At 41.7% G+C, this 24,943-nt stretch overlaps 1 protein-coding gene and 1 long non-coding RNA gene across 2 annotated transcripts in view; one reads left to right on the forward strand and one right to left on the reverse strand.

Moving 5' to 3' along the window:
• PMFBP1 (polyamine modulated factor 1 binding protein 1) overlaps positions 1-24,943 on the forward strand; it is a 49,518-nt gene that overhangs the window by 15,529 nt on the left and 9,046 nt on the right. The window contains exons 3-11 of the mRNA XM_086351585.1: positions 355-597; positions 4,687-4,908; positions 10,991-11,161; positions 12,537-12,647; positions 18,130-18,256; positions 18,350-18,507; positions 21,873-22,113; positions 24,329-24,518; positions 24,702-24,855. Of these exons, the coding sequence (XP_086207711.1) occupies positions 355-597; positions 4,687-4,908; positions 10,991-11,161; positions 12,537-12,647; positions 18,130-18,256; positions 18,350-18,507; positions 21,873-22,113; positions 24,329-24,518; positions 24,702-24,855 (1,617 nt within the window). The remainder of the gene's footprint in view (positions 1-354; positions 598-4,686; positions 4,909-10,990; positions 11,162-12,536; positions 12,648-18,129; positions 18,257-18,349; positions 18,508-21,872; positions 22,114-24,328; positions 24,519-24,701; positions 24,856-24,943) is intronic.
• Positions 184-2,346, reverse strand: LOC147353511 (uncharacterized). Its single transcript, XR_015145712.1, has 2 exons — positions 2,171-2,346; positions 184-575 (listed from the first exon to the last, which is right to left on the reverse strand). It is a non-coding gene; the product is annotated as an uncharacterized LOC147353511 (long non-coding RNA).

Here is a 24,943-nt window from a genome sequence, read left to right on the forward strand (position 1 = left end):
GTCAATTGTGTTTTCTTTTCACTTGAAGACAAAACATAAGCATATTATCGAGTGTATCTTTATAGTGCTCTCTAGGTCCCTTTCGTGTGTGTGTTTTCTTCTGACCTACATAATAGGAATGGTAGATCTAAATAGTAGGAAGTAACTATGGTTTTTTCCTTCTTTTAAATTGTTCATACAGAGTGAAAGTACAAAGTAATGCTTTATTGTGAACAGAGTGAAACATTTAATAAGTGCTCTGGAGATGAAAAGACAAAAGGGTGGATAGATGGATGTGAATGGTTGATCAAAAAAAAAAAAAATCAAAGAGTGACTGCCTGCTTGGTAACAATCTAAAGCCTTTCTCAATTACAGAATAAGAAGACAGCCTTAGCATTTGAGGAGTCACACGTGAATTTTGAGCCTAATAAGCAATGTCATCTAAGGCAACTCCAACAACTCAAGAAAAAGCTGCTGGCCCTTCAGCAAGAACTGGAGTTTCGCACCGAGGAGTTGCAGACTTCTTACTGTTCCCTCTTGCAGTATCAGTCAGTCCTGGAGAAGCAGACTTCCGACCTGGTTATTCTCCACCATCACTGCAAGATGAAAGAAGATGAGGTATAGAGAAAGTAACTATGGAAGTGTCCTATATGACCATGTATCTACAGAAATCAGGTCAAAACTACTAGAAAGCAAGCAGTGGACTTAGAGGAGAGCTTCACATCTTGAGCAGATTTTATCTACTTGCCCTCTTTAACTCTTGATTTCTTTGAAACTGAACAGAGGGAACTAAACAGAATGGCATAACTGGGTGAGAGGTCCAGTATTAATGCATACAGGGTGTGTGGTATGTGTGTGTGTGTGTGGGGTGTATGTGTGCACATGCACACATATGTGTGTGGTGTGCACGGAGGCTTATCATCTCCATTCTATTACCATGGCAATTTAAATGCAAAAGACTCTAGGTCTCTAGGGGTTATGAAAGAGGTATAAAGTCCACTAAATCAATCATTTTTTTAGAAAAATCAGATTTCAATCATGTATAAATTCCTGGCACTTGCATAGCGGATAAGATAACCAGATGTTGAGTCTGAGTTAATCACTGAGAGTACCTCGTCAGTCATTTTTGCAGACTGGAGTTTTAGATCAAGTAGACTCGACTTAAGTACATTCTGGATATTCATTTCTATTCATGTCCCGGGGTGGTATTTTTCTTTTTTTAACCAGAGTATATCATCTCTATAGAATCCCAAGTAAATTACAAAGACAAAAGCCTTAGAACGAAAATCAGTTGGGCAGTGGTAGCACTAGCAGTAGTAAAACCATGGGTTTGAAGTAATGGAACAGGCAGCCTCCTCTGGCATTGTCCTCCTCTGCCTTTGGAGATAAAATTCCAAGGACTGTCTTGAATGGTGCTATTACTTAATGACTAACTCCAGGGAATTTATGAAGGGCCTTGAAGAAACATGGAATTTTTTTTTAAGGAAATATTATGACCAATGAGAATTTGCTGTAAAGGATTGGGAGGGAAAGAAACAAAGAAAGGTTATTCTACAAAATATAATCTGGGACAAAGCCTGTGAGCATAAACCATGGTTTAATAAAGCTAATGCAAAGCTGTATTAAAACTGGTTGGTTCACCCTAACTTAAACAAGAGCCCAGCCTGAATAAAGTGACCCTGAATTATTAATAGTTGGGATTTTATTTGGCTTCATATAACAGAAAACGCCAAAGCAAGTGTCTTAAATAAAATAGTTAGACACTGTTGTTTTTAAAGACACTGGACACCAGACAATGAAAGACAGTAGTCTTGAGAAATGGGAAACGAATGAGGTGAGCACTACTATTGTCCTTGGCTTATTGTTTCGAGTTTCTAGTCCATGACACAAAAATGGGAGTCTGGGAGAGCCTGGTAGACTCCCTTACTTGAAGGGAATCATCTAAGGATCCCAGAAGACTAAGTTCTTAGAGTTCGTAAGGTAGAGTAACAGAGAAGATCGAGTTGCACAGAAAGAGAACTCTGGGGATCACCAGATCTTTCTTTAGTAATCAGAAAATATAAAAAATGTATCAAGCTAGACTTGTCTATCTAGTGGAAGGATCTTTCAAAAAAAATAAAATACTTTTTATTTTTAAAAATAGTTAATTTCTATGACATAAAATAAGAGAGAGGTAGTCTAAGACTGCTACCTGTGTCCTGTCTTTCGGCTCCACCATCATCAGCTGAGAGCTTCCATTTTCCAGGTCACCTAAGATGGCTGCTGGAGCACCAACCTTTACATCTTTGTTCCAAATAATCAGGGTGAGGGTAGGAAACGGCGTAGAGAGAGAAAGGCACACTCCTCCCTTTTAAAGGACACTTTGCAGAAGCCCCACACAATACTTTGACTTATATACCACTGGCAACAATTAGTCACATGGCTGTAACAATTTCTTAGGAAGGCAAAGAAATGCAGTGTTTTAGTGAGGCACACTTTTGTCCCAAACAAAGTCAAGGTTCTGTTACAAGGAGGAGAGGAGGAATTGTTGTGGAATCTGGCAAGCAACAGTCACTGACACAGAGCCCAATATGGGAAAGTCCTGGAAAGTTACTTTCGGCACTCTGCCAAGTTCCCTCAGTACTTTGTTCACAGAAGTATCAAACTTCTAAGTTTGGGTTTCCCCACAGCAGATCCTAAAACAAGGAGATGGCTACAAGTATGTGTTAGTCACTGTCATGTCTGACTCTATAAGTACTAGTTAATTCAGGAGGGAGGTGATCCCACGAAGCACAGTGAAAGAGTAAGGAAGTGTGTCAAACAAGGACAGGAAGCCCATAAAGAAAATTACAATTAAGATCATTGCTGAAACTACTGGATAGCTCAGGGAACTACTCAGTGCTCTGTGGTGACCTAAATGGGAAGGAAAGCTTAAAAAGGGGGGGATATATGTATACATGTAGCTGATTCACTTTGCTGTGCTGCAGAAAATAACAGCATTGTAAAGCAACTATACCCCAATAAAAATTCATTAAAAAAAAAAAAAAAAAAGATTATCACTGCTGTGGGAAACCAGGGTTCAATCCCTCTGGAGAACTCCGGTAGGAAATATAGGACACACTGAAAATTGATCCCAGCCAATCGTTCCAGTCAGTGGTTGAGGGTTGCCCCTGATATTGTTAACTCCCCGTACTTGTCACTTGTCTTGTCTTGCTCCTCGGCTTGAGTGGGCTCCTGGGGCCAGTGCATCCCTCAGGCAAAAAAACTAAAGATGCTTGCAGTTGGAAGGGAGTTAGCATACGGAGGGATGGTGAGTGTCAAGGGGGTATAGGCAGGCCTCCTGACAGCTTCTGTTATAAACATATGAATATAAAATATTCATTTTCTCTTTTTCTTTTTTTTTACTTTATTTTATTTTTAAACTTTACATAATTGTATTAGTTTTGCCAAATATCAAAATGAATCCATCACAGGTATACATGTGTTCCCCATCCTGAACCCTCCTCCCTCCTCCCTCCCCATACCATCCCTCTGGGTCGTCCCAGTGCACTAGCCCCAAGCATCCAGTATCGTGCATCGAACGTGGACTGGCAACTCGTTTCATACATGATATTTCATATGTTTCAATGCCATTCTCCCAAATCTTCCCACCCTCTCCCTCTCCCACAGAGTCCATAAGACTGTTCTATACATCAGTGTCTCTTTTGCTGTCTCGTACACAGGGTTATTGTTACCATCTTTCTAAATTCCATATATATGCGTTAGTATACTGTATTGGTGTTTTTCCTTCTGCCTTACTTCACTCTGTATAATAGGCTCCAGTTTCATCCACCTCATTAGAACTTTTTCTTCCCTAATAAACACCTCAAAGTAAATGATCCTTTCCTAAGATGACTCTCAAAATGGCAGGCAGCAAATACATCAGCTTAAACCAACAGAATGTATTCTATCTGAATTCTGAACTATTTGAACCCAAATAAAGCCTTCCTTGATGACCCTCCTGCTCTTAACTCCTTCAATACATATAATGCAAGTCATGTAATTTAGCACACTCAAGAGTTGTTTGCTAATTTTAAATTGTATCTCCCCCAATAGAAGTTTGTAAATGCTGTGAGGGAGGAGCCTGTGCTGTGTAAGTATAAATATCCCTAAGCACCAAAGACATTGTTCTTGAGCATTCAATAAATATCTGTTCAATTGGTTCACTAATTAACTGATTAGGAAGAAAAAGAACCTAAATAAGGAGGATGCGAATTCTCCAGGAACTTCAGGTCCTATTCCCCCACTGTCTGTAGGGACCTTTGCTGAAGCAGACCTGTGTGCACCAGAGACTCCACATTTTCTAAATTAGACCTCTAGAGAATACCTAGTAAAGAAATAATACTTCCATCTCAAGCCCTTTAAAAATGGAGCTATACATTCATTCCTGTTAATCAACTAACATTATCTTTATTGAATTAACTACATACCAGGAAGAATGGGAAACAGAAATGGTCCCTGCCTTTAAGAAGCTTACCATCCAAACAGGACAATCTTTTAAAAAATTTTTTCTAATCATTACCATTCTGATTTTACATATGGTAGCTTTTAGATCTGTGCTGGGCCTATTCTTTGCATCTGCATTTCTAGTTAAGATAAAAGACTCCTCTGCATGCTATCTTACAGCCGTATCCTTTCGTCATTAGATGCTTCCGTGGGTTCAGTGTGGTCTCTTTACTATACCAACAGGTGATTCTCTATGAGGAGGAACTGGGAAATCATAATGAGAACACAGGGGATAAGCTCCATTTGGCCCAGGAGCAACTCGCCTTGGCTGGGGACAAAATCGTCTCCCTCGAAAGGAGCTTAAACCTCTACAGGGATAAATACCAGACTTCCCTGAGCAACATCGAGTTACTTGAGTGCCAAGTGAAGATGTTGGAGGGGGAGCTCAGCGGGATCGTCGCTCAGGTAGGACTTCAGCCAGACCACTCGGGCCAGGAGCTCTCAGTGGTCCCTGCAGTGGTCCCACCCTCTCTGTCAGAAACCCAAACTTTCAACTAGTTGTCATTCCTTCCCTTGACTTTTGTGGCCCTCAGCTTTGAACTTCCAGCCTTCACATCTTTTTTAAGATTGCTCCTTAGGAATGTTAAGGCTCCTTAATTAACATAAGGAGAAGAAAAGAAAGTGTATTCAACTCCTTGGGACTGTATGGACTGTAGCCCACCAAGCTCCTCTGTCCATGGAATTATCCAGGCAGGAACACTGGAGTGGGTAGCCATTCCCTTCTCCAAGGGATCTTCTCCACCTAGGGATCGAACCCAGGTCTCTCACATTGCAGACAGATTATTTACTGTATGAGTCACAAGGAAAGATAATATAAGGAACCACCACTTCAAATAAGACAGAAAGTAAATTACCAAATGAGCTTCCAAAGCTTCCTTTGTTGCCTCTTCTAGGTCACAAGACTCATGCAAATCATAGCTTCAGAATCAAATAGGAGGAGAAAGTCACGAAACACAGCAAAGAAGAGCCAAAGTGCCTGAACTTGTCTCTTTTTTCTTTTAATTGGTTTTTTAAATTATACAACTAATACAACAATATAGGCTTTCTAGACAGAATTATGGAGATTAAATGTAAAAGTCCACATTTTCCCTTCTCCATCCCACTCTCCTCCCCCTAGGCAGTCACTCAAAATGTGCTGGCAATCTTCCCCAGCCTATTGCTATACACTTACATATATAAAATGTTGAGGTTTTCTTTTTTCATAAATGAGTCACTTTAAAAATGTGGTTCTGTACTTTGCTCTTTAAATGTATATCTTGATGGTTTTTTCTTTTCTCTCTTAATTGATGATTTCTTTTAGTTACTACCTTGTATTCTGTAGTATGACTGTACCCTGTGCCGTCTACTGACCTGTTTTTCTACCACATACAGGGGTTAATTCCTGAAGTGAGATTTTGCTGGGTCAAAGGAAATGCTTATTTTTAATGTTTAAAGAGAATTCTACATTGAATACTAAAAAAGGTTCTACCAGTTTACACTTTGACCAACAATAATTCCCCCACACTCACAGGGCATGTTTTCAGTCTATTTAAGTTGTGTTAAACTGATGGATGGGGGAAAATAAAACAGATTTTCTCATTACAATTTTTATTTCCTTTCATTCTAATAATTGTGGGTTGAGCTCCCCAGGAAGCAGACTCTGAGACAGACTGGCATGTCAGACATTTTTAGAGAAAGGTCTTGGCATCAGCTCCTATGAAGGGAAAGGAAGCAGGGTTGGGCAGAAGGAGATATTGGGCTGTCCCAGCAAATGCCTTAGTCAACCTCATGGCGAGCTTTGAGACTGGAAAGACCTCTAGAGCAATTATAAACTGGGGAGAAGGGAGCTGGCCTTTATACCTCCATGGTGGTCAGTGACTGGATGTGAGCTGTCTTCCTAGGGAAAGACATGACCTTGGGCAAATGTTTTCTTCAACCCAGGCAATCCCCAAGAAGGGCAGCACCCCCGCAGCTAGAGGAGTAAGTCTTTCACTGCTGAAGGGGATCGGGGAGGCAGGTCACAGTGCCCACCTCATGAACAAAGTATTGAGCCCTGTTCGTAAGTGTATAACCATTTTTTTATTGGATTGTTAGCCTTTTTTGTGTTGACTTATAGGAGGTTCTTTGGAGAAGGAAATGACAACTCACTCCAGTATTCTTGCCTGGGAAATCTCATGGACAGAGGAGTCTGGCAGGCTACAGTCCATGGAGTCCAAAGAGTCAGACACGACTGAGCAACTAAACAGCAACCGCATAGACGGTTCTACACCTTCTATGATATAGATTTAGAAGGTTCTTCTATATCTATATTATAGGTAATAATGTTTCATTATATAAGTTACAAATATTTTCTCCCAGTTTGTAATTTTTATTTTTTCTTGTTAATGGTGTTTTTCAGCATACAAAAGTTTTTAATTTTATGAAACTAAATCTCTTGGCCCTTCTTTAAATAGATCCTAGGTTTTATGTCTTATTTAGGAAGGCCTTCACTACCCGCCCCCCCCCCCAGATTGCAAAAGTTTATCTTATACTGTCTTTTAACAGTTTTATAATTTTGTAGTTATATTTTATATATATATATATATATATATTTCATTTATAAATAATGAGCTGCTGTTGCTGTTTTGTTGTCCAGTCATGTCCAACTCTTTGAGACCCCATGAACTGTAGCCAGCCAGGCTCCTCTGTCCGTGGGATTCTCCAGGCCAAAATACTGGAGTGGGTAGCCTTTTCCTTCTCCAGGGGATCTTCCCGATCCAGGTATTGAACCCAAGTCTCCCACATTGTAGGCGGATTCTTTACCGCTGAGCCATAAGGGAAGCCCAAGAATACTGGAGTGGGTAGCCTATCCCTTCTCCAGCAGATCTTCCTGACCCAGGGCCAAGAAGCCCCATATAAATAATGAGAGAAGGCTGTAATTTTATGTTTATCAAAACGGATCTCCAGTTGTCCCAGCTCCACTTATGAAACATCCCCACCTTTTCCCATTGACTTGAAGTGCCAGCTCAAAATACATACTAATCTCTTTCTGGATTCTCTGTTCTTTTGATCTACTTGTCAGTTCCTGCACCACAATCAGAGTTGTTTTTGATAGTAACTGATACTATGTTTCCATACCTCCTTTTAGGGCGGTCCAACTTCACTGTTTTTTACATTCAAATATTTCTTGGTCTTTTTTGTATCTCTTGTCTTGGTGAAATTCATATTGTCTTACTTTCAAACTTTATATTCATTTGGGAGAAATTATCATACCCTATAGAACATGACAGGCTTCCCCAGTAGCTCAGCAGTAAAGAATCCGCCTGCAATGCAGGAGACACAGATTTGATCCCTGGGTTGGAAAGATCCCTGGGAGGAGGGCATGGAAACCCACTCTGGTATTCTTGCCTGGAGAATCTCATGGACGGAGGAGCCTGGTGGACTACAGTCCCTGAGGTCGCAAAGAAACAGACACAACTGAAGTGACCTAGCACGCACACACACATGGAACATGATATGTTTCTACTTTTAGTCAAGGCTTCTTGTGTGTCCTTTAGTAAGATTTTACACTTTTCTTTATAGATCTCACATATTTCTTGCTTAAGTTTATTCTTAGATGTATTACAGTTGTTATTATTTTATGAATGAGCTCTTTTGTACATTTAATTGTGTTAATTATTGTTGATGTAGAGAAAAACTCTTATCCTGGTATTTTTGAGCTCTGTTCCCAGATTTTTAGTTGACTATCTCAGGTTTTCCTAAATTGCTTTCCTTATTGGCATTTATACAATTTATTTTCCATCTTACCACATTGACTAAGACCTCCAGAACAGTGTAGAATTGTAGCATCCTTGCCTTGCTCCTCATATTTTTAAATGTTTCTAATATCCCACTTTTAAATATAATATCTGTTCTTGGATTCTTGTTAATATCCTTTTTGAAGTTAAAGATGTAACTGTCTCTACATAGCTTATCAAGAATTTTTACCAGGAATAGATATTGGATTTTATTGGATGTTTTTGTTAGCACCTATCAAAGTAATCATAGAGTTTTTTTCCTGTAATGAAGTGTAATAAATTAATAGATTTTAATTTATAGAACAATCTTTACATTCCTGGAACCAATCCTCCTTGATATATGTTATTATTTTAATTAAATAATTTAATTTTAATTAAATAATATATATCATAATAAACTGCTAAATTAAATCATAATAAACTGCTATTATAAGCTTATTAGCATTTAGTTTTTATCTATTTTCAGAAGTGAGATTATTTTGATGACTTAAATTTATGTGTTCTCATCTCATATTGGTGTCTGGATTATGCTACCCTAATGTAAATGAATTTGAAAACTTTTCATCTTTTCTTTAATTTCTTGAGCTAGTTATATGACAGACAAAATGTACATTTCTTTAAGATTACAAATAAAGCCAACTTTTACTTACTAAGCGGTATACTCCACCTCTTCTACATTCTTGGACTTTTCCTTTTGCTGCAATAATTCCTTGTTAATTCTTTCAGAAACAACAGTGAATGGAAAAAATTCTCAAAATTTCCATGTCTGAACAAGGTTTATTTTGCCATCATTTGTGAATACTATTTTGATTGGGTATACAGATTTACAACTAAGTCTTAGAAAACTATAGCTGTGTTGTATTATACTATGCAGTATTAAAGAGGAATTGTTAGTTTTCAACCTGTTTCTCATTTTGTGTGAGTCACCTGTTTCATCTCTGAACTCTAGAGGTTTTTAGGCTCAGGATTTTTTAAAATTTATTTCTCATTAAGTCTCTCAACACTTAGCTGATCCTTTGAAGATCTACATTTTTTTCAATTCCAAGAATTTTTCTTCTATTACTTTAAAAGTAATTTCTATTTTTCATACTGTAAGTATTAAGATATTGGAATCTGTAGATATCATCTTTCTGTTTCTTAACCTTTTTATTGTTCCCCATTCCTTTTTCCACATAGACACTGAATTATTTATATACTCATGGGCAACTTTCACGCTCAGTGAACATGAACTATTTCTAACTTTGCCTGAAAAAGCCCAGTTAGGGATATAGTTTAATGGAGAAAGGATCTACCATCCAAACTAGGACTTTTTGTTCTTTTTTGCTTCTCTGCATCAGTTCACCCCATTATTAGTGCAGACCAGTGAACAGGTAGTAACCTTCATGCATGATTTCAGATAATCTAGAGAAAGACATTTAAAAATAAAAAATGCAGTTCTAGGAAAACAGACACATTCATGTTGATGAGAGTGTCAATTGGTAATTTCCTTGAAGGATAAGCATGCAACAGCTATCAGAGCTTTAAATAGACCCTGTTTAGATAGATTCCTATAATACATCTACAGATTTAATCTACACATAAACTACAATAGCTACTCAAAGATTTACGTGCAAAAATATTCATTGCAGCTTCATTTTAGAAAAATACTTGGAAACAGCATATATTCCCATCAATAGGAAACTAGATAAACATATTTAAAAGAGCCAAAATAGAGGCACATGTACCAACATGGATAAATTTCTAAGACATCTTGTTGAGAAAAAATTTGTTTCAAAAAGTGAAAATAATATCTGTATTCTGCAATATTCATTTGTATGTATGTAAATGTATAGATAAAGTTCTAGAAAAATATGCACAAGTTATCATCTCTGGAGAATGCAGTAAGTATGTGAGCAGAGGTGGTGGTCAAAGAGAAATTTAGACTTGCCTGTAATATTACAGTGTTCTTCGTTTTAGAGGTTTGGGGTGGGGCGGTTTAGGGTTTGCTTTTTTTTGTTTTTGTTTTTGTTTGGCTGTCAGGTCTTAGCTGCAGCATGCAGGCGCCTTGTTGCAGCACATGGATTTCTCTCTAGTGGTGGCATGCAGGCTTACTTGACCCTTGGCGTGTGGGATCTTAGTTCTCCAACCAGAGGTTGACCCTTGAGTCCCCTGCATTGAAAAGTAGATTCTTACTGGACCACCAGGAAAGTCCCTACAGTGTTCTATAAAAATTTTATGTATATTTGTGTGTGTATTACTTGAAATTAATTTGAAATTAATTTGACATTTTGAAATTAATTTTAAAAGAAAAATAAGATAGATCTACAAATAGCAATATGGAAAATATCCTAAATAAATGTTTAGAATAGTATGCAGAAGACTTTCACTTGGGTAGGGAAAGAGTAAGGGGTTACACACACATATATAAGTGATATGTAAATATGCATAAACTCTCCCCAGAAGGATATACAAAAAACTGGTACCATAGACCATCATGGAAAAGGGGACCTGGGTCACGGAGGGTCAAGATTTACTTTTCAGTGTTTTCTCTTGTGAACCATTTGAACTTCTTACTGTATGTGCACTTTTTAATTTGTTTTCTTTTGTTCTGGAAGATCTGATTCACATATATGAATCAGATATGTGAACATGAACTTTTAGAATATTGGTCTAGAGATTGTTTGTGTTCATGGCATTCTGAAATTGATTCCAAAATTGGCTCAAAATCAACCTATCATTTTTAAATATCTCAGGATCCCGAGAACAAGGGTGATCATTCAAAGGTGCGTATATTCACTTCTCCCTGCATGATTCAAGAGCATCAGGAGACCCTGAAACGATTATCTGAAGTCTGGCAAAAGGTCTCTGAACAGGACGATCTAATACAGGAACTTCGAAATAAGCTAGCCTGCAGTAATGCTTTGGTAAGTGTCTCCTTCTAGAACATTTTCCCAAGAGACCCAAAATAAAGTCTTGAGTAAAGGAAAGAGGGGAAAGAATCGCCTAAAGTAATCTCTTCGCCAGCACTCCTCACATGTCTTACGCATACATGCCCCTGCCTCTTGTTCATGTTCTACTTGCTGTGCATCCCCAACTCACACTAAGTCTGAGATTCTAAAGAGACTTAAAATCTCACTCAACAACCAAGGAGTCCATCAACAAGGAAACAGTTAAAGAGATTAAAAGAAATTATTAAAGAGACATCCATATTATGGAATAATAATATGCCAAGGAAAAGGATTAAGTAGATCTGTAAGGGCTGCATGGAAGGATATTTGTGGTATATTATTGAGAAAAAGTTTCAGAATCCTGTGTAGAGTCCAATCCAGCTTTTATTTTTTTAAGTCTTAGATCATAATATAGAAGTATATATCAGTGATCCCCAACCTTTTTGGCACCAGGGACCGGTTCCTGGAAGACAGTTTTTTCACAGATGGGGGAGGGGGTGGCGATGCTTTCGGGATGATTCGAGTGTGTTACATTCATTGTGCACTTTATTTCTATTACTATCACATCAGCTCCACCTCAGATCATCAGGCATTAGATCCTAGAAGTCGGGGACCCCTACTGTAAATTATCAGTAGTGTTCCTCCTCCTTAGCAGAAGTGAGAAAGAAGAGAATAACTAAATAGGAGAGTCTCACTTCTTTTTTTTTTTTTTTAAGTATTTATTTATTTGGCTGTGCCGGGTCTTATCTGTGGTACACCAGATTTTTAGTCGCATCATGCAAACTCTTAGTTACAGCATGTGGGATCTAGTTCCCTGACCAGGATCAAACCCGGGCCCCCTGCATGGGGAGCTCAGAGTCTTAGCCACTGGACCACCAGGAAAGTCCCTCACTTCTTATTTTCGATGCTTGGGTTCTATTTGAATTATTTTCAACAAACAAAAACTAAAGTTTCTTTTTTTATTATTTTAAAAAACACACATTCACTCAATCCATAAGAAGCTTCCTTCTTTAATTCTTGAACTTTGAATCCTATCTTCTGAGAGATTCAGTACATCTTTCCATCACAGTCTCCAAAGAACCTTCTTCTGCCTCATAAACTGGACCATACAGAGAGGATCAAGAGGGGGTCCAAAGTGTGGCCATTGATGGACTCAAGAAAAACCACTGTCTGTGCCTTAGTGAGCCTTGATATAAGACTGAAAACATAATTCTTTCTCCCTAGTTTATATAATGTGAATTACACAATGCTGTAATAAACTTGGGCTGACAAAAGAACACCTTGCAAAAATAGCACCAGTAACAGCCACTGTGCTGATGATCCAGAGTAACTGATCTGTGCTACGTTGCAGGTTCTGGAGCGCGAAGAGGCTTTGATAAAATTACAAGCAGACTTTGCTTCCTATACAGCCACCCACCGACACCCCCCTAGTTCCTCAGAAGATTGTGAAGACATCAAAAAGGTGGGAGAAATTTGCCTATTTGTGCTGATGGATGGGCTAAGTTGGGTTTGATTCTGGGCTCTCCTTCTTGTTAAAATTTTTATACTACATTTTATATTTTATTCTATATTTGCCTCACTTTGTTCAGCCCTGCCATAAGGATACTGTATATAATGTACCCAAGGAATGTGTCTGGCATGATTAGATTTTGAAATTGAATTTTTGCATTGCATCTATCTCTTCATTCATGTCCAACGGTATAGCTAAACAAGACAGAGACTCCTGTTGGCTTGCTAGACTCAGAAGAATCATCCAGCCTTCTGGTTTCTGGCTGAAATTGAAAAGCAACAAATTTAGGGAAGATTATTAATTCAAATTCACTCCCTTTTTAAAAACTCTTATGTTTTCAAAATTCAAAGCCATCTCAAAAGTTGACTCAAATAATCAAAAAGCATTTAAGCCAGATAAACAAATCGTAAGACTTGACCAACCAATAAATAGTGAAAACAAGGCGAGGGTCCCTTCTAGGAGATCTGAAGTCAGTCATACCTGAATTTGAGATGTAAAATAAAGCCAGCCACGTGAGGCCATGCCAATGCTGAATACTGTAGTGGTAAAGGGAAGTGGCAGAGAGAGTCAACACACATTAGCTCTCCAAGGGATCCCCTGGTTGGGGAAGATGCATCTTTTCCCAGGGCTTTCTATTTCCATAGAGTCTGGATGAACTTTGGAATTTCTCCTTGTATGTCTGTCAACATATATATTTTTTTTTTTCTAACTCCTGAGTATACACAGTGCATACTAAAATAATATGTAAATAATTTTTTCTTTTATTAACTCTTTTTTTTTTTTTTACGTTGATAGTTTACCATGAAGAAATTAAGAAAAGAGAATAGTTTCTAATGTTTATCCATGTATTGACTGTTCGTAGTGCTCTTTACTCCTTCCTGTATTTCCCAGTTTTGTTTTGATATTATCATCATTCATAAAGGACTTTATCATTTTCTATAGCTCGTGCATGCTTCCTTAGCTTTCATTTCTCTGAAGGTGTTTTCACCCCCATTTCAAAAGATACTTTCAATAAATATCTATTACAGAATTGACAGCTTTAATTTTTCAGCACTTTATTATTTTTTTTATTTGATAAATTTAACGCCTTTTATTGCCATACCTCATTTTACTGTGCTTTGCTTTAGTGAGCTTTATAGATACATGTTTTTGTTTTTGTTTTTTTTTTTCCTTGTTAATTTTCTGTTTAGTTGATCTATCCATAAGTGTGAGTGGGGTATTAAAGTCTCCCACTATTATTGTGTTATTGTTAATTTCTCCTTTCATACTTGTTAGGATTTGTCTTACATACTACAGTGCTCCCATGTTGGGTGGATATATATTTATAATTGTTATATCTTCTTCTTGGATTGATCCTTTGATCATTCTGTAGTGACCTTCTTTGTCTCTTTTCACAGCCTTTGTTTTAAAGTCTAATTTATCTGATACGAGTATTGTGACTCCTGCTTTCTTTTGGTCCCAATTTGCATGGAAAAGCTTTTTCCAGCCCTTCACTTTCAGTCTGTATGTGTCCCCTGTTTTGAGGTGGGTCTCTTGTAGACAACATATGTAGGGGTCTTGTTTTTGTATCCATTCAGCCAGTCTTTGTCTTTTGGTTGGGGCATTCAACCCATTTACGTTTAAGGTAATTACTAATAAGTATGATCCCGTTGCCATTTACTTTATTGTTTTGGGTTCGAGTTTATACACCATTTTTGTGTTTCCTGTCTAGAGAATATCCTTTAGTATTTGTTGGAGAGCTGGTTTGGTGGTGCAGAATTCTCTCAGCTTTTGCTTGTCTGAAAAGCTTTTGATTTCTCCTTCATACTTGAATGAGATCCTTGCTGGGTACAATAATCTGGGCTGTAGGTTATTTTCTTTCATCATTTTAAGTATGTCTTGCCATTCCCTCCTGGCTTGAAGAGTTTCTATTGAAAGATCAGCTGTTATCCTTATGGGAATTCCCTTGTGTGTTATTTGTTGTTTTTCCCTTGCTGCTTTTAATATTTGTTCTTTGTGTTTGATCTTTGTTAATTTGATTAATATGTGTCTTGGGGTGTTTCTCCTTGGGTTTATCCTATTTGGGACTCTCTGGGTTTCTTGGACTTGGGTGATTATTTCCTTCCCCATTTTAGGGAAGTTTTCAACTATTATCTCCTCAAGTATTTTCTCATGGTCTTTCTTTTTGTCTTCTTCTTCTGGAACCCCTATGATTCGAATGTTGTAGCGTTTAATATTGTCCTGGAGGTCTCTGAGATTGTCCTCATTTCTTTTAATTCGTTTTTCTTTTATCCTCTCTGATTCATTTATTTCTACCATTCTATCTTCTAATTCACTAATCCTACCTTCTGCCTCTGTTATTCTACTATTTGTTGCCTCCAGAGTGTTTTTAATTTCATTTATTGCATTATTCATTATATATTGACTCTTTTTTATTTCTTCTAGGTCCTTGTTAAACCTTTCTTGCATCTTCTCAATCCTTGTCTCCAGGCTATTTATCTGTGATTCCATTTTAATTTCAAGATTTTGGATCAATTTCACTATCATTATTTGGAATTCTTTATCAGGTAGATTCCCTATCTCTTCCTCTTTTGTTTGGTTTGGTAGGCATTTATCCTGTTCCTTTATCTGCTGGGTATTCCTCTGTCTCTTCATCTTGTTTAAATTGCTGAGTTTGGGAGTCCTTTCTGTATTCTGGCAGTTTGTGGAGTTCTCTTTATTGTGGCGTTTCCTCGCTGTGTGTGGGTATGTAGAGGTGGCTTGTCAAGGTTTCCTGGTTAGGGAAGCTTGTGTCGGTGTTCTGGTGGGTGGAGCTGTATTTCTTCTCTTTGTTCAGTCGCGCTGTGGGGAGGGAGGGAGGGATGCTGCAAACAAATGACACTGGCGTGCGCTCGCAGTGCCTCAGCCACACTGGGTCTGCCCCCGCTCATGGTGCGTGTAGCCTCCCTGCCCACACTGCTCAGGCTCTAGGTTGTTCCGCCGGGAACAATCCGAGGCTGGGCCTGGGTTGCATGCACCTCCCAGGTCCAAGCCGCTCAGGTTCAGGCACTCAGGTAGTCCTCAGAGGCGCAGACTCAGTTGGGGCTGCGTTTTTGTGCTCTTCCCAGGTCCGAGCAGCTCAGGTGATGAGGTGTTTGGCGAGCGCCAATGCTGCGACTTATCGCCTCCCCGTCAGTTGGTTATCTGGGTGTAAAACCGGCGCACCTTCTCAGGCAGATGTTGACCGTCCAGACCCCTAATAAGTTTTAGTTAGCAAAGAAGCCAGTTTTATAGATAATGTCTCTCTGGGGCTGCAATTGCCCCCTTCCGGCTCTGGCTGCCTGTCACCGGAGGGGGAAGGTTTGCAGCCGGCTACCTCTGTTTAGTCCTTTGATCTGTGCGCGGGCTGGCGGTGTCTTAGGTTAGGGCTGGCTTTTCGCATGGTAGATATCCCACAGTCTGGTTTGCTAGCCCAAATTATTTCGCTCAGATAGTGCTCAGGGTATTCAGGCCAGATTCTTACTCTCAGCGATGCAGCCCGCGCCGTGCCTCCCTGCCCAGCCCCCGCTTGCTAATGGCGGATGCAGGCGTCTGCGCTGCTTCTCCGCTGGAGGAGTTACCGTAGGGCTCGCAATCTGCGAGTTTTAATTGTTTATTTATTTTTTCTCCCTGTTATGTTGTCCTCTGTGCTTCCAAAGCTCGGCACGGATTCGGCAGTGAGAAGGTTTCCTGGTGTTTGGAAACTTCTCTCTTTTTAAGATTCCCTTCCCAGGACGGAACTCCGTCCCTCCCTCTTTTGTCTCTTTTATTGTCTTTAATATTTTTTCCTACCTCCTTTCGAGGAGTTGGGTTGCTTTTCTGGGTGCCTGGTGTCCTCTGCCGGCATTCAGAAGTTGTTTTGTGGAATTTACTCAATGTTTAAATGCTCTTTTGATGAATTTGTGGGGGAGAAAGTGTTTTCCCCATCCTACTCCTCCGCCATCTTGGCGCCTTCCCCTGTCAACATATATTTTAAAGGTCAGTCCCATGTTATTCACATCCTGACATATAGCAAGATCTCATACACTCCATGTTTGGGAAATGTCTTTATTCCTCCCTCACTTTTTGATGTTTCATAATGGAAAAAAAATCATGACATTAAATTGACCACCTTAACCATTTTTAAATGTGCAGTTAGTTGTGTTAAGTATATTCCCATTATTGTGCAATAAATCTCTAGAACTTTCTCATCTTGCAAAACTGAAACTCTGTATCTACTAAACACAAATTCTTTAACACTCTATTTTTTTTTAAAGGTACAGATTTCTTCAAGAAACAGAATCCAGTTTCCCATATGTTTTATATATCCTACCCAAAGCCATTATGTAAATATTCTGTTAGGACTGAGACTACTCACATCTCACTTAGGGCCAGCCACCTCTCTTCCCTCCCTTGGCCCTTCAGGGCCACACCTAGGTCATACGGTGACTGCCCTGCACTTCTGCAGCTGCTCCCCTCAGTCCTCATAGCGCAACCCACCATCGCTGTCAACTCTGAAATCACATAAACTATGTCCCCAGCATCCCATCATGCCCAGACAACTAACTGTTCCTCCTTGGTCACCATCTCACTGAGGCTAACCTATCCAACCTATTTAAAGTTACAGTACACCTCACCTCCACCCCATACATCTCCATTCCCCTTTTGCTGACCTGTTTCTTCCATGGGCTTCCCTGGTGGCTCAGACAATAAAGCGTCTGCCTGCAGTGCAGGAGACCCAGGTATCAGCTGTTCATGTTTTCTGTTAGTCACTACTTTATGCTCTTTGTTTGTCTCACCCCACCAGAAGGTCAGCTCCCTGGGGTAAGAAGTGGTGTCTGTGGTGTTTGCGGCACCCCCGATAGTGCCTGGCACACAGTAGTGCTTCATGAATGACACTGAGTATGGCAAGAAGGAAGGGGGTGGCTTTTGTGCACATTCCATTCTGTGTGAGCAGGTGAAGCCGGCCATATCTTTCTTTTTTTTTACTCTTTATTTCTTAATTGAGATGTAATTACATACAAGAAAAGTGTTAGTCACCCAGTCGTATCTGACTCTTTGTGACCCCACAGGCTGTATCCCACCAGGCTCCTCTGTCCATGGAACTCTCCAGGCAAAAATACTGCAGTGGGTTGCCATTTCCTTCTCCAAACATACCAGAAAACTCACCATTTAAAGTGTACAATCAGTGGTTTTTAGTATATTCACAAAATGGGGCAACATCACCACTAATTTCAGAACATTTTCATCACTCCAAAAAGAGACCCATATCCATGAGCTATCACGGATCGCTCCCCATCCTCCCCGTCCTCACCCCATCCCCCACCCCCCACCCTCCCGCGGCAACTACTCTGCTACTTTGGGTCCCTCCGGATTTGCCTGTCTGGACCCTCGCCATTCTAGGGAACATTCTCCCCGCAGGTCCTCACCCCGCCCTGCTCTTCTTCCATCTGCGCAGATACTGAAGCACTTCCAAGAGCAGAAAGACAGCCAGTGCCTGCACGTGGAGGAATACCAGAACCTCGTGAAGGATCTGCGCATGGAGCTAGAGTCCGTGTCAGAACAGAAGAAAAACATCATGAAGGGTAAACCGTGGGCCAGTGGCGGAGTGGGGTGAGGGGAGCCCCGGAGGGTGGAGTGCCCCTCTGAGCACGAAGCACTGTCTCCTCCCGCTGTAGACATGATGAAGCTAGAGCTGGACCTGCACGGGCTGCGGGAGGAGACATCTGCCCACGTGGAGAGGAAGGATAAGGAGGTCATCATCATGCAGCGGCGGCTGCAGGAGCTGCAGACGCAGTTCACCGAGACCCAGAAGCTTGGTTTGAAGAAAGACAAGGTAAAGCGAGGAGATCCCTGATTGGAACCGCCACAGGGCAGGTGCGAGACTAGGCCTGGCGCGAGCGGGCTCTGCGGCTCTGCCATCCTCAGTGCTGCTTGGAGAGGACCTACGCATGCGCAGTGAGATTGCGGCGCTTTAGACACGGGGAAGGACGTGTGGGGGCCAAGGGGGTGTGAGGGCCAAGGGGGTAGGGGGGCCACAGGAATGGGGGGCGGGGTGGAATTCTGAGCTCTTCCTTGAAATTTCTTGTGGCACACTCGAGTATTCTTGCCTGGAGAATCCCATGGACTGAGGAGCCTGGCAGGCTACAGTCCAGAGGGTCACAAAGAGTCGACATAACTGAGTGCCTAAGTACACATACACTCTGGGCAACGCATATATATGGAATCTAGAAAGATGGTACCGATGAACCTATTTGCAGGGTAGCAGTGGAGACGCAAAGGAAAGATATACCCATCTGAATGCAGAGTTCCAAAGAGTAGCAAGGAGAGAAAAGAAAGCCTTCCTTGGTGGTCAATGCAAAGAAATAGAGGAAAACAATAGAATGGGAAAGACTAGAGATCTCTTCAAGAATACTAGAGATACCAAGGGAACATTTCATGCAAAGATGGGCACAATAAAGGACAGAAATGGTATGGACCTAACAGAAGCAGAAGATATTAAGAAAAGGTGGCAAGAATACACAGAAGAACTGTACAAAAAAGATCTTCATGACCCAGATAATCATGATGGTGTGATCACTCACCTAGAGCTAGACATCCTGGAATGCAAAGTCAAGTGGGCCTTAGGAAGCATCACTACAAACAAAGCTAGTAGAGATGATGGAACTCCAGTTGAGCTATTTCAAATCCTAAAAAATGATGCTGTGAAAGTGCTGCACTCAATATGCCAGCAAATTTGGAAAACTCAGCAGTGGCCACAGGACTGGAAAAGGTCAGTTTTCATTCCAATCCCAAAAAAAGGCAATGCCAAAGAATGTTCAAACTACCACACAATTGCACTCATCTCACACACTAGCGAAGTAATGCTCAAAATTCTCCAAGCCAGGCTTCAGCAGTATGTGAACCATGAAATTCCAGATATTTAAGCTGGATTTAGAAAAGACAGAGGAACCAGAGATCAAATTGCCAACATCCATTGGATCATTGAAAAAGCAAGAGAATTCTAGAAAAACATCTATTTCTGCTTTATTGACTATGCTTTATTGACTGCTTCTTTGACTGTGTGGATCACAACAAACTGTGGGAAATTCTTCAAGAGGTGGGAATACCAGACCACTTGACCTACCTCCTGAGAAATCTGTATGCAGGTCAAGAAGCAACAGTTAGAACTGGACATGGAACAACAGACTGGTTCCAAATAGGGAAAGGAGTACTCAAGGCTGTATATTGTCACCCTGCTGATTTAACTTATATGCAGAATACATCATGCAAAATGCCGGGCTAGATGAAGCATAAGCTGGAATCAAGATCGCTGGGAGAAATATCAATAACCTCAGATATGCAGATGACACCACCCTTATGGCAGAAAGCTAAGAAGAACTTAAAGAGCCTCTTGATGAAAGTGAAAGAGGAAAGTGAAAAAGTTGCTTAAAACTCAATATTCCGAAAACTAAGATCATGGCATCCGGTCTTACCACTTCATGGCAAATAGATGGGGAAACAGTGAGAGACTTTATTTTGGGGGGCTCCAAAATCACTGCAGATGGTGAGTGCAGCCATGAACTTAAAAGACACTTGCTCCTTGGAAGAAAAGCTATAACCAACCTTGACAGCATATTAAAGAGCAGAGACATTACTTTGCCAACAAAGGCCCATCTAATCAAAGCTATGGTTTTTCCAGTAGTCATGTATGGATGTGAGAGTTGGACTATAAAGAAAGCTGAGTGCCAAAGGCTTTTGAACTGTGGTGTTGGAGAAGACTCTTGAGAGTCCCTTGGACAGCAAGGAGATCCAACCAGTCCATCCTAAAGAAATTAGTCCTGAATATTCATTGGAAGGATTGATGCCGAAGCTGAAACTTCAATACTTTGGCCACCTGATGCAAAGAACTGACTCCTTGGAAAAGATTGATGCTTTCCCCTGATGCTGGGAAAAATTTAAGGCAGGAGGAGAAGGGGACAACAGAGGGTGAGATGGTTGGTAGGCATCACCGACTCGATGGACATGAGTTGAGCAAGCTCCGGGAGTTGGTGATGGACCGGGAAGCCTGGAGTGCTGCAATCCATGGGGTCACAAAAAGTTGGACACAACTGAACGACTGAACTGAACTGAGTGGAGACACAGCCATAGAGAACAGACTCGGACACAGTAGGGGAAGAAGAGGGTGGGACGAATTAGGAGAGTAGCATGGAAACATATATACTACCATATATAAAACAGATAGCCAGTGGGAATTTGCTGTAGTGACTCAGAGAGCTCAAACCAGCACTCTGTGACAACCTAGAGGGGTGGGATGGGGTGGGAGGTTGGAAGGAGGTTCAAGAAGGAGGGGACGTATGTATATCAGTGGCTGAATCACATTGGTGTATAGCAGAAACCAACACAATATTGTAAAGCAATTATCCTCCAATTAAAAATAAATTAATTTTTTTAAATGGAGATATTTGGAGAGATGACAACAGGAAGTGAGGAGTCTGGATAAGCATCTTTGAGTCACTCGTATGTTCATTCAACAGATATTTTTTAATTTCTATGATACTCCAAGCACTCTTCAAGGCATGAAGAATATGATAAAACATGTGCCATCCCTTCTTTCATGGAGCTTGCGTTCTAGTCTATGGAGACAGACAACCAACAAATAACAAAACTTACAATAAAATGTTAGGTACTAATGAATTCCTAACACAACTTGGTGGCTGTTTTACTCAGGGTAGTCAGGGAAGGCCATCTTTGATAAGGTGACATCTGGGCATAAATCTGAATAAAGAAAGAGGGCCACCCAAGCTGAGATCCTGAAGAATATTCCCGGCAGAGGCAATAGCAAGGGCTGGCACCCTAAGGCGGGAGTGAGCTGAGAAACAGATCAAGTGTGGGGTGGCAAGAGGTAAAGTCAGACAGGTAGCCAAGTACCAGATTGTGAGCATCCCGGGAGGTCTTTGTAAGGACTTTGGCCTTCTTCCACGTGAGGTGGACCCAGTGGAGGCTTTGAACAGAAGCATAACAAGATCTGGCTCGCATTTGTAAAGCCCACCTCTGGCTGCTAGTCTCTGTCAGAGAATAGCCCGAGGGGAGGAAGGGAGCCCAGGTGGAGGCTACTACAACATCCTGACAAGAGAAGATGGTGGCTCAAGGCGATCTCTAGCTGACTTGGCCCTGCTGCTGCTCAGGCCTCCATCAGCATTAACACTTCACTTTCTTCAGCTCCTCCAGGAGAAAGACGAAATGCTGCACGAGCTAGAGAAGGAACTGGCGCAGGTTCAGAACAACCTCGTGAAAAAGGAGATGGAGCTGGAAAAGCAGCAGTGCATGACAAACGAACTCGAAATCGCCATCCAGGAGGAGAGGCAGGACAAGTGCAAGGCCGAGTACGGGCACCTGCGAGCTGAGATCAAGAAGCTGAAGGAATGTCTCGAAGACGCCAAACAGCAGCAGAGGCTGGCTGGTGAGGCCCCTGGGCAAGCACTGTCCCCACTGCCCCCAACGCAGTGGACCAGAGCAGTCCCCTCCCCTCTCCATTGTCTCACTCCAATCGCCTCAGGATCCCATCTCACCTCACAGCAGTTAGGACCGCCCTCTAAGCCCCTTCCTCACCCCAACCTTATGCTCCCTGTGAAGCGCCCGCCACACAGCAGGTGCTCAGGCTGGGAAAGCAGACTGCTGCTCTCACATGCCCACATTTTCTTGGCAGCCTCTCCTTTCCTCCACACAGGAGCACAGAGCTCTGTACCCTGCTTCTTTGCACCACACTCCTCTCCACCTTCTCTGGGACCTTTATCACACCACTCACTTCTTCCTTCCCTGCTTTTTAACTCTCTCTCTCTCCTTTTTTTGCCTCCAAACACATTCACTTAGAGCGTGGGTTATGTTCTTGCCCCTCTGCTGAAATTGCTTTCTCAGAGGTCACTAGTAACTTCCTGCCTTGGATATGGGTTGTTTGGGGATGATAAAAAATGTCCTGGAATTATATGCTCATGGTCACACAACTTTGTGAGTCTATGAGAAACCACTGCACTGTACAATTTACAAGGATAAATGTTAAGTGAGCAATGTATCAATTTGGGGGAAAAAAAAAAAGTTCAAAGCTTGTGTCTTTCCTCACCCTCCTCTAACTCTGTGTATGTCCACGCCATTGGCCCCCACACCTCAGTGATTGTCTCTTAGCTTTGGAGACACTACAGGTCCCTCGTTCTACCACAGATCTGACCCTTTCTTCCGCAGATCTCACCTCGTTTCCCTCCTGCCCTGACCCTGGTCACCCATCTCTAAGACCCCACCCTCCGCCGTCTCTCCTCTCCCTCTGCTGGTGAGCGCCTCTGCTCCTTGTGGCCAAATTCCTCTGCAGGCAACTCCAACGCCTGGAGCCCCAGCCCTGACAAGGCACCTAGTCAGTCTTGTCTTTAGAAACTAGCTGCATCCACCTTCCTGACTAAACCAACATTCCCAAAGCTGAACCTGCTCTCTTCCTTGTTAAAAAAAAAAAAAATCCTCCTCCCTTCTGCTGGGTATATAATCATTTCCATAGTGACACCATCTTTCTTCCAGTATTCCAGCCCCCCCCCAAAAAAAGGAGAGAGGAGTAATATTTAACGTAGAAATGATAGGAGAAACAACAGGAAGTGGGGAGGTATTTGTGTTGAGAAACTCCAGTAAACAAATTATTTGAGTGCTTCTTCCTTCATACCCTGAAGTATGGACTTCCCTGGTGGCTCAGACGGTAAAGCTTCTGTCTACAGTGCCCAGGGAGACCTGGGTTTAATCCCTGGGTCAGGAAGATCCTCTGGAGAAGGAAATGGCAACCCACTCCAGTACTCTTGCCTGGAAAATCCCATGGACAGAGGAGCGTAGTAGGCTACAGTCCACGGGGTCGCAAAGAGTCGGACACGACTGAGCGACTTCACTTCACTTCCTTCATACCCAGTGTAGACAAGGATGTGGGCTAAAAGGATATTAGGAGAAATCTTTCTCCATTCTAAGACATTCCACTTTTCCTAAAACACTCTTTCCTTTATGGCAGGTCCCTGCTCAAGAACCCACTAAATCACGTCTAAATATTTCTCTCAGCCTTTTGACATTCTTCAAAACCCGCCTCGAGTCCATGCACTTAACTGTCTCCCACCATTCCTTTTCACTTTCCAGTTAAACTGGTATCTTCCCATCCTCTTCAGACATGCCCCCGCTTCCTTTCACTGTGCATTTCCTCTAACAATCCACCTCTACCCCCCACCAATAATTACCTTTCTCGTCCTTCTTCTAAGGCCCGGGCTCTACTTACCCACACTGATCTTGCTTCCTGAGATCACAGTCAGTGTGAGTTTAACATTACTGGTTCTCAGGTGAACCAGGTACAGCTAAACTCCATGAGGTCAGGATTTGTACCCAGAGACAGGGTGAGTCTCAAAACAGATCCTGAGCAATTTCTACCAGTTTGTTTAACTTAACAAGAAGTCCATGGCTGGTGGGTAGGTTGAAGACAGATAGTTTAACCAAGCTCCTCAGGAGTGATAATGAAATAGAGAGGAGGACAGATTGGAAACTGAAGTAAGTCACAACATGAAGGAGCAGACTTTTTTAAACTGGTCTCATCTGAGACTCCAATCTTCACACATACTCCTCTCACATGTGGACACGCCCCAGGGGTCATCTCCTGTCTTCTGCAGCTCAGCAAGCAGCCGACTACAAAGAAGAGGTCTTTATGGCAAATGACAACCTGGAGGACTGCCAGAGGAAGCTGCAAAGCTGTATTTGCCTGGAGAAGCAGAAGGCAGAGACCATCCAGGAGCTCCAGAGGGAGCTTCAGAAGTTGCAGAAGGATTCCTTGACAGCTGAGGAGGAGCTCGCCCCCAGCAGGTATCGCAGGTCCACCTCCAGACAGAGGTTCTGTCCCCCGTGAGCCAGTTGGGCACCATGGGTTGCTGCCCAGGAGTGGGGTAGCAAGCCCTGTTGCAGCTAGCCCACAGTCCACTGACACGGACCCTGAAGTCCAGCCACCTGTGTGTGTTTGTTTGTTTGTTTGTTGCCATTTTGCTTCAGAAAACGGATAGAGGAGCTGACGTTAGAATTCTCTGAGGTCACAAGAAAGCTTGAGCTTTCAGAGAAGGAAAAGAGGCAGCTTCAGAAGACACTGGCTGAGCAAGATATAAAACTGAATGAACAGCTAGATCGTATAAACCACATTCAACACCAGGTACGGAAGGCAAGCAGGTGGCCAGCGCAAGCATTGGCTCTGTTTAAGACTAATTGCACAGCTCTTGGGAATTTCCCAGCAGTCCAAT

This window comes from Bos grunniens, chromosome 18 (genome assembly GCF_055505025.1).
Source record: "Bos grunniens cultivar Pamir isolate PY7600 chromosome 18, Bosgru_T2T1.0, whole genome shotgun sequence".
Classification (NCBI taxonomy): Eukaryota; Metazoa; Chordata; class Mammalia; order Artiodactyla; family Bovidae; genus Bos; species Bos grunniens.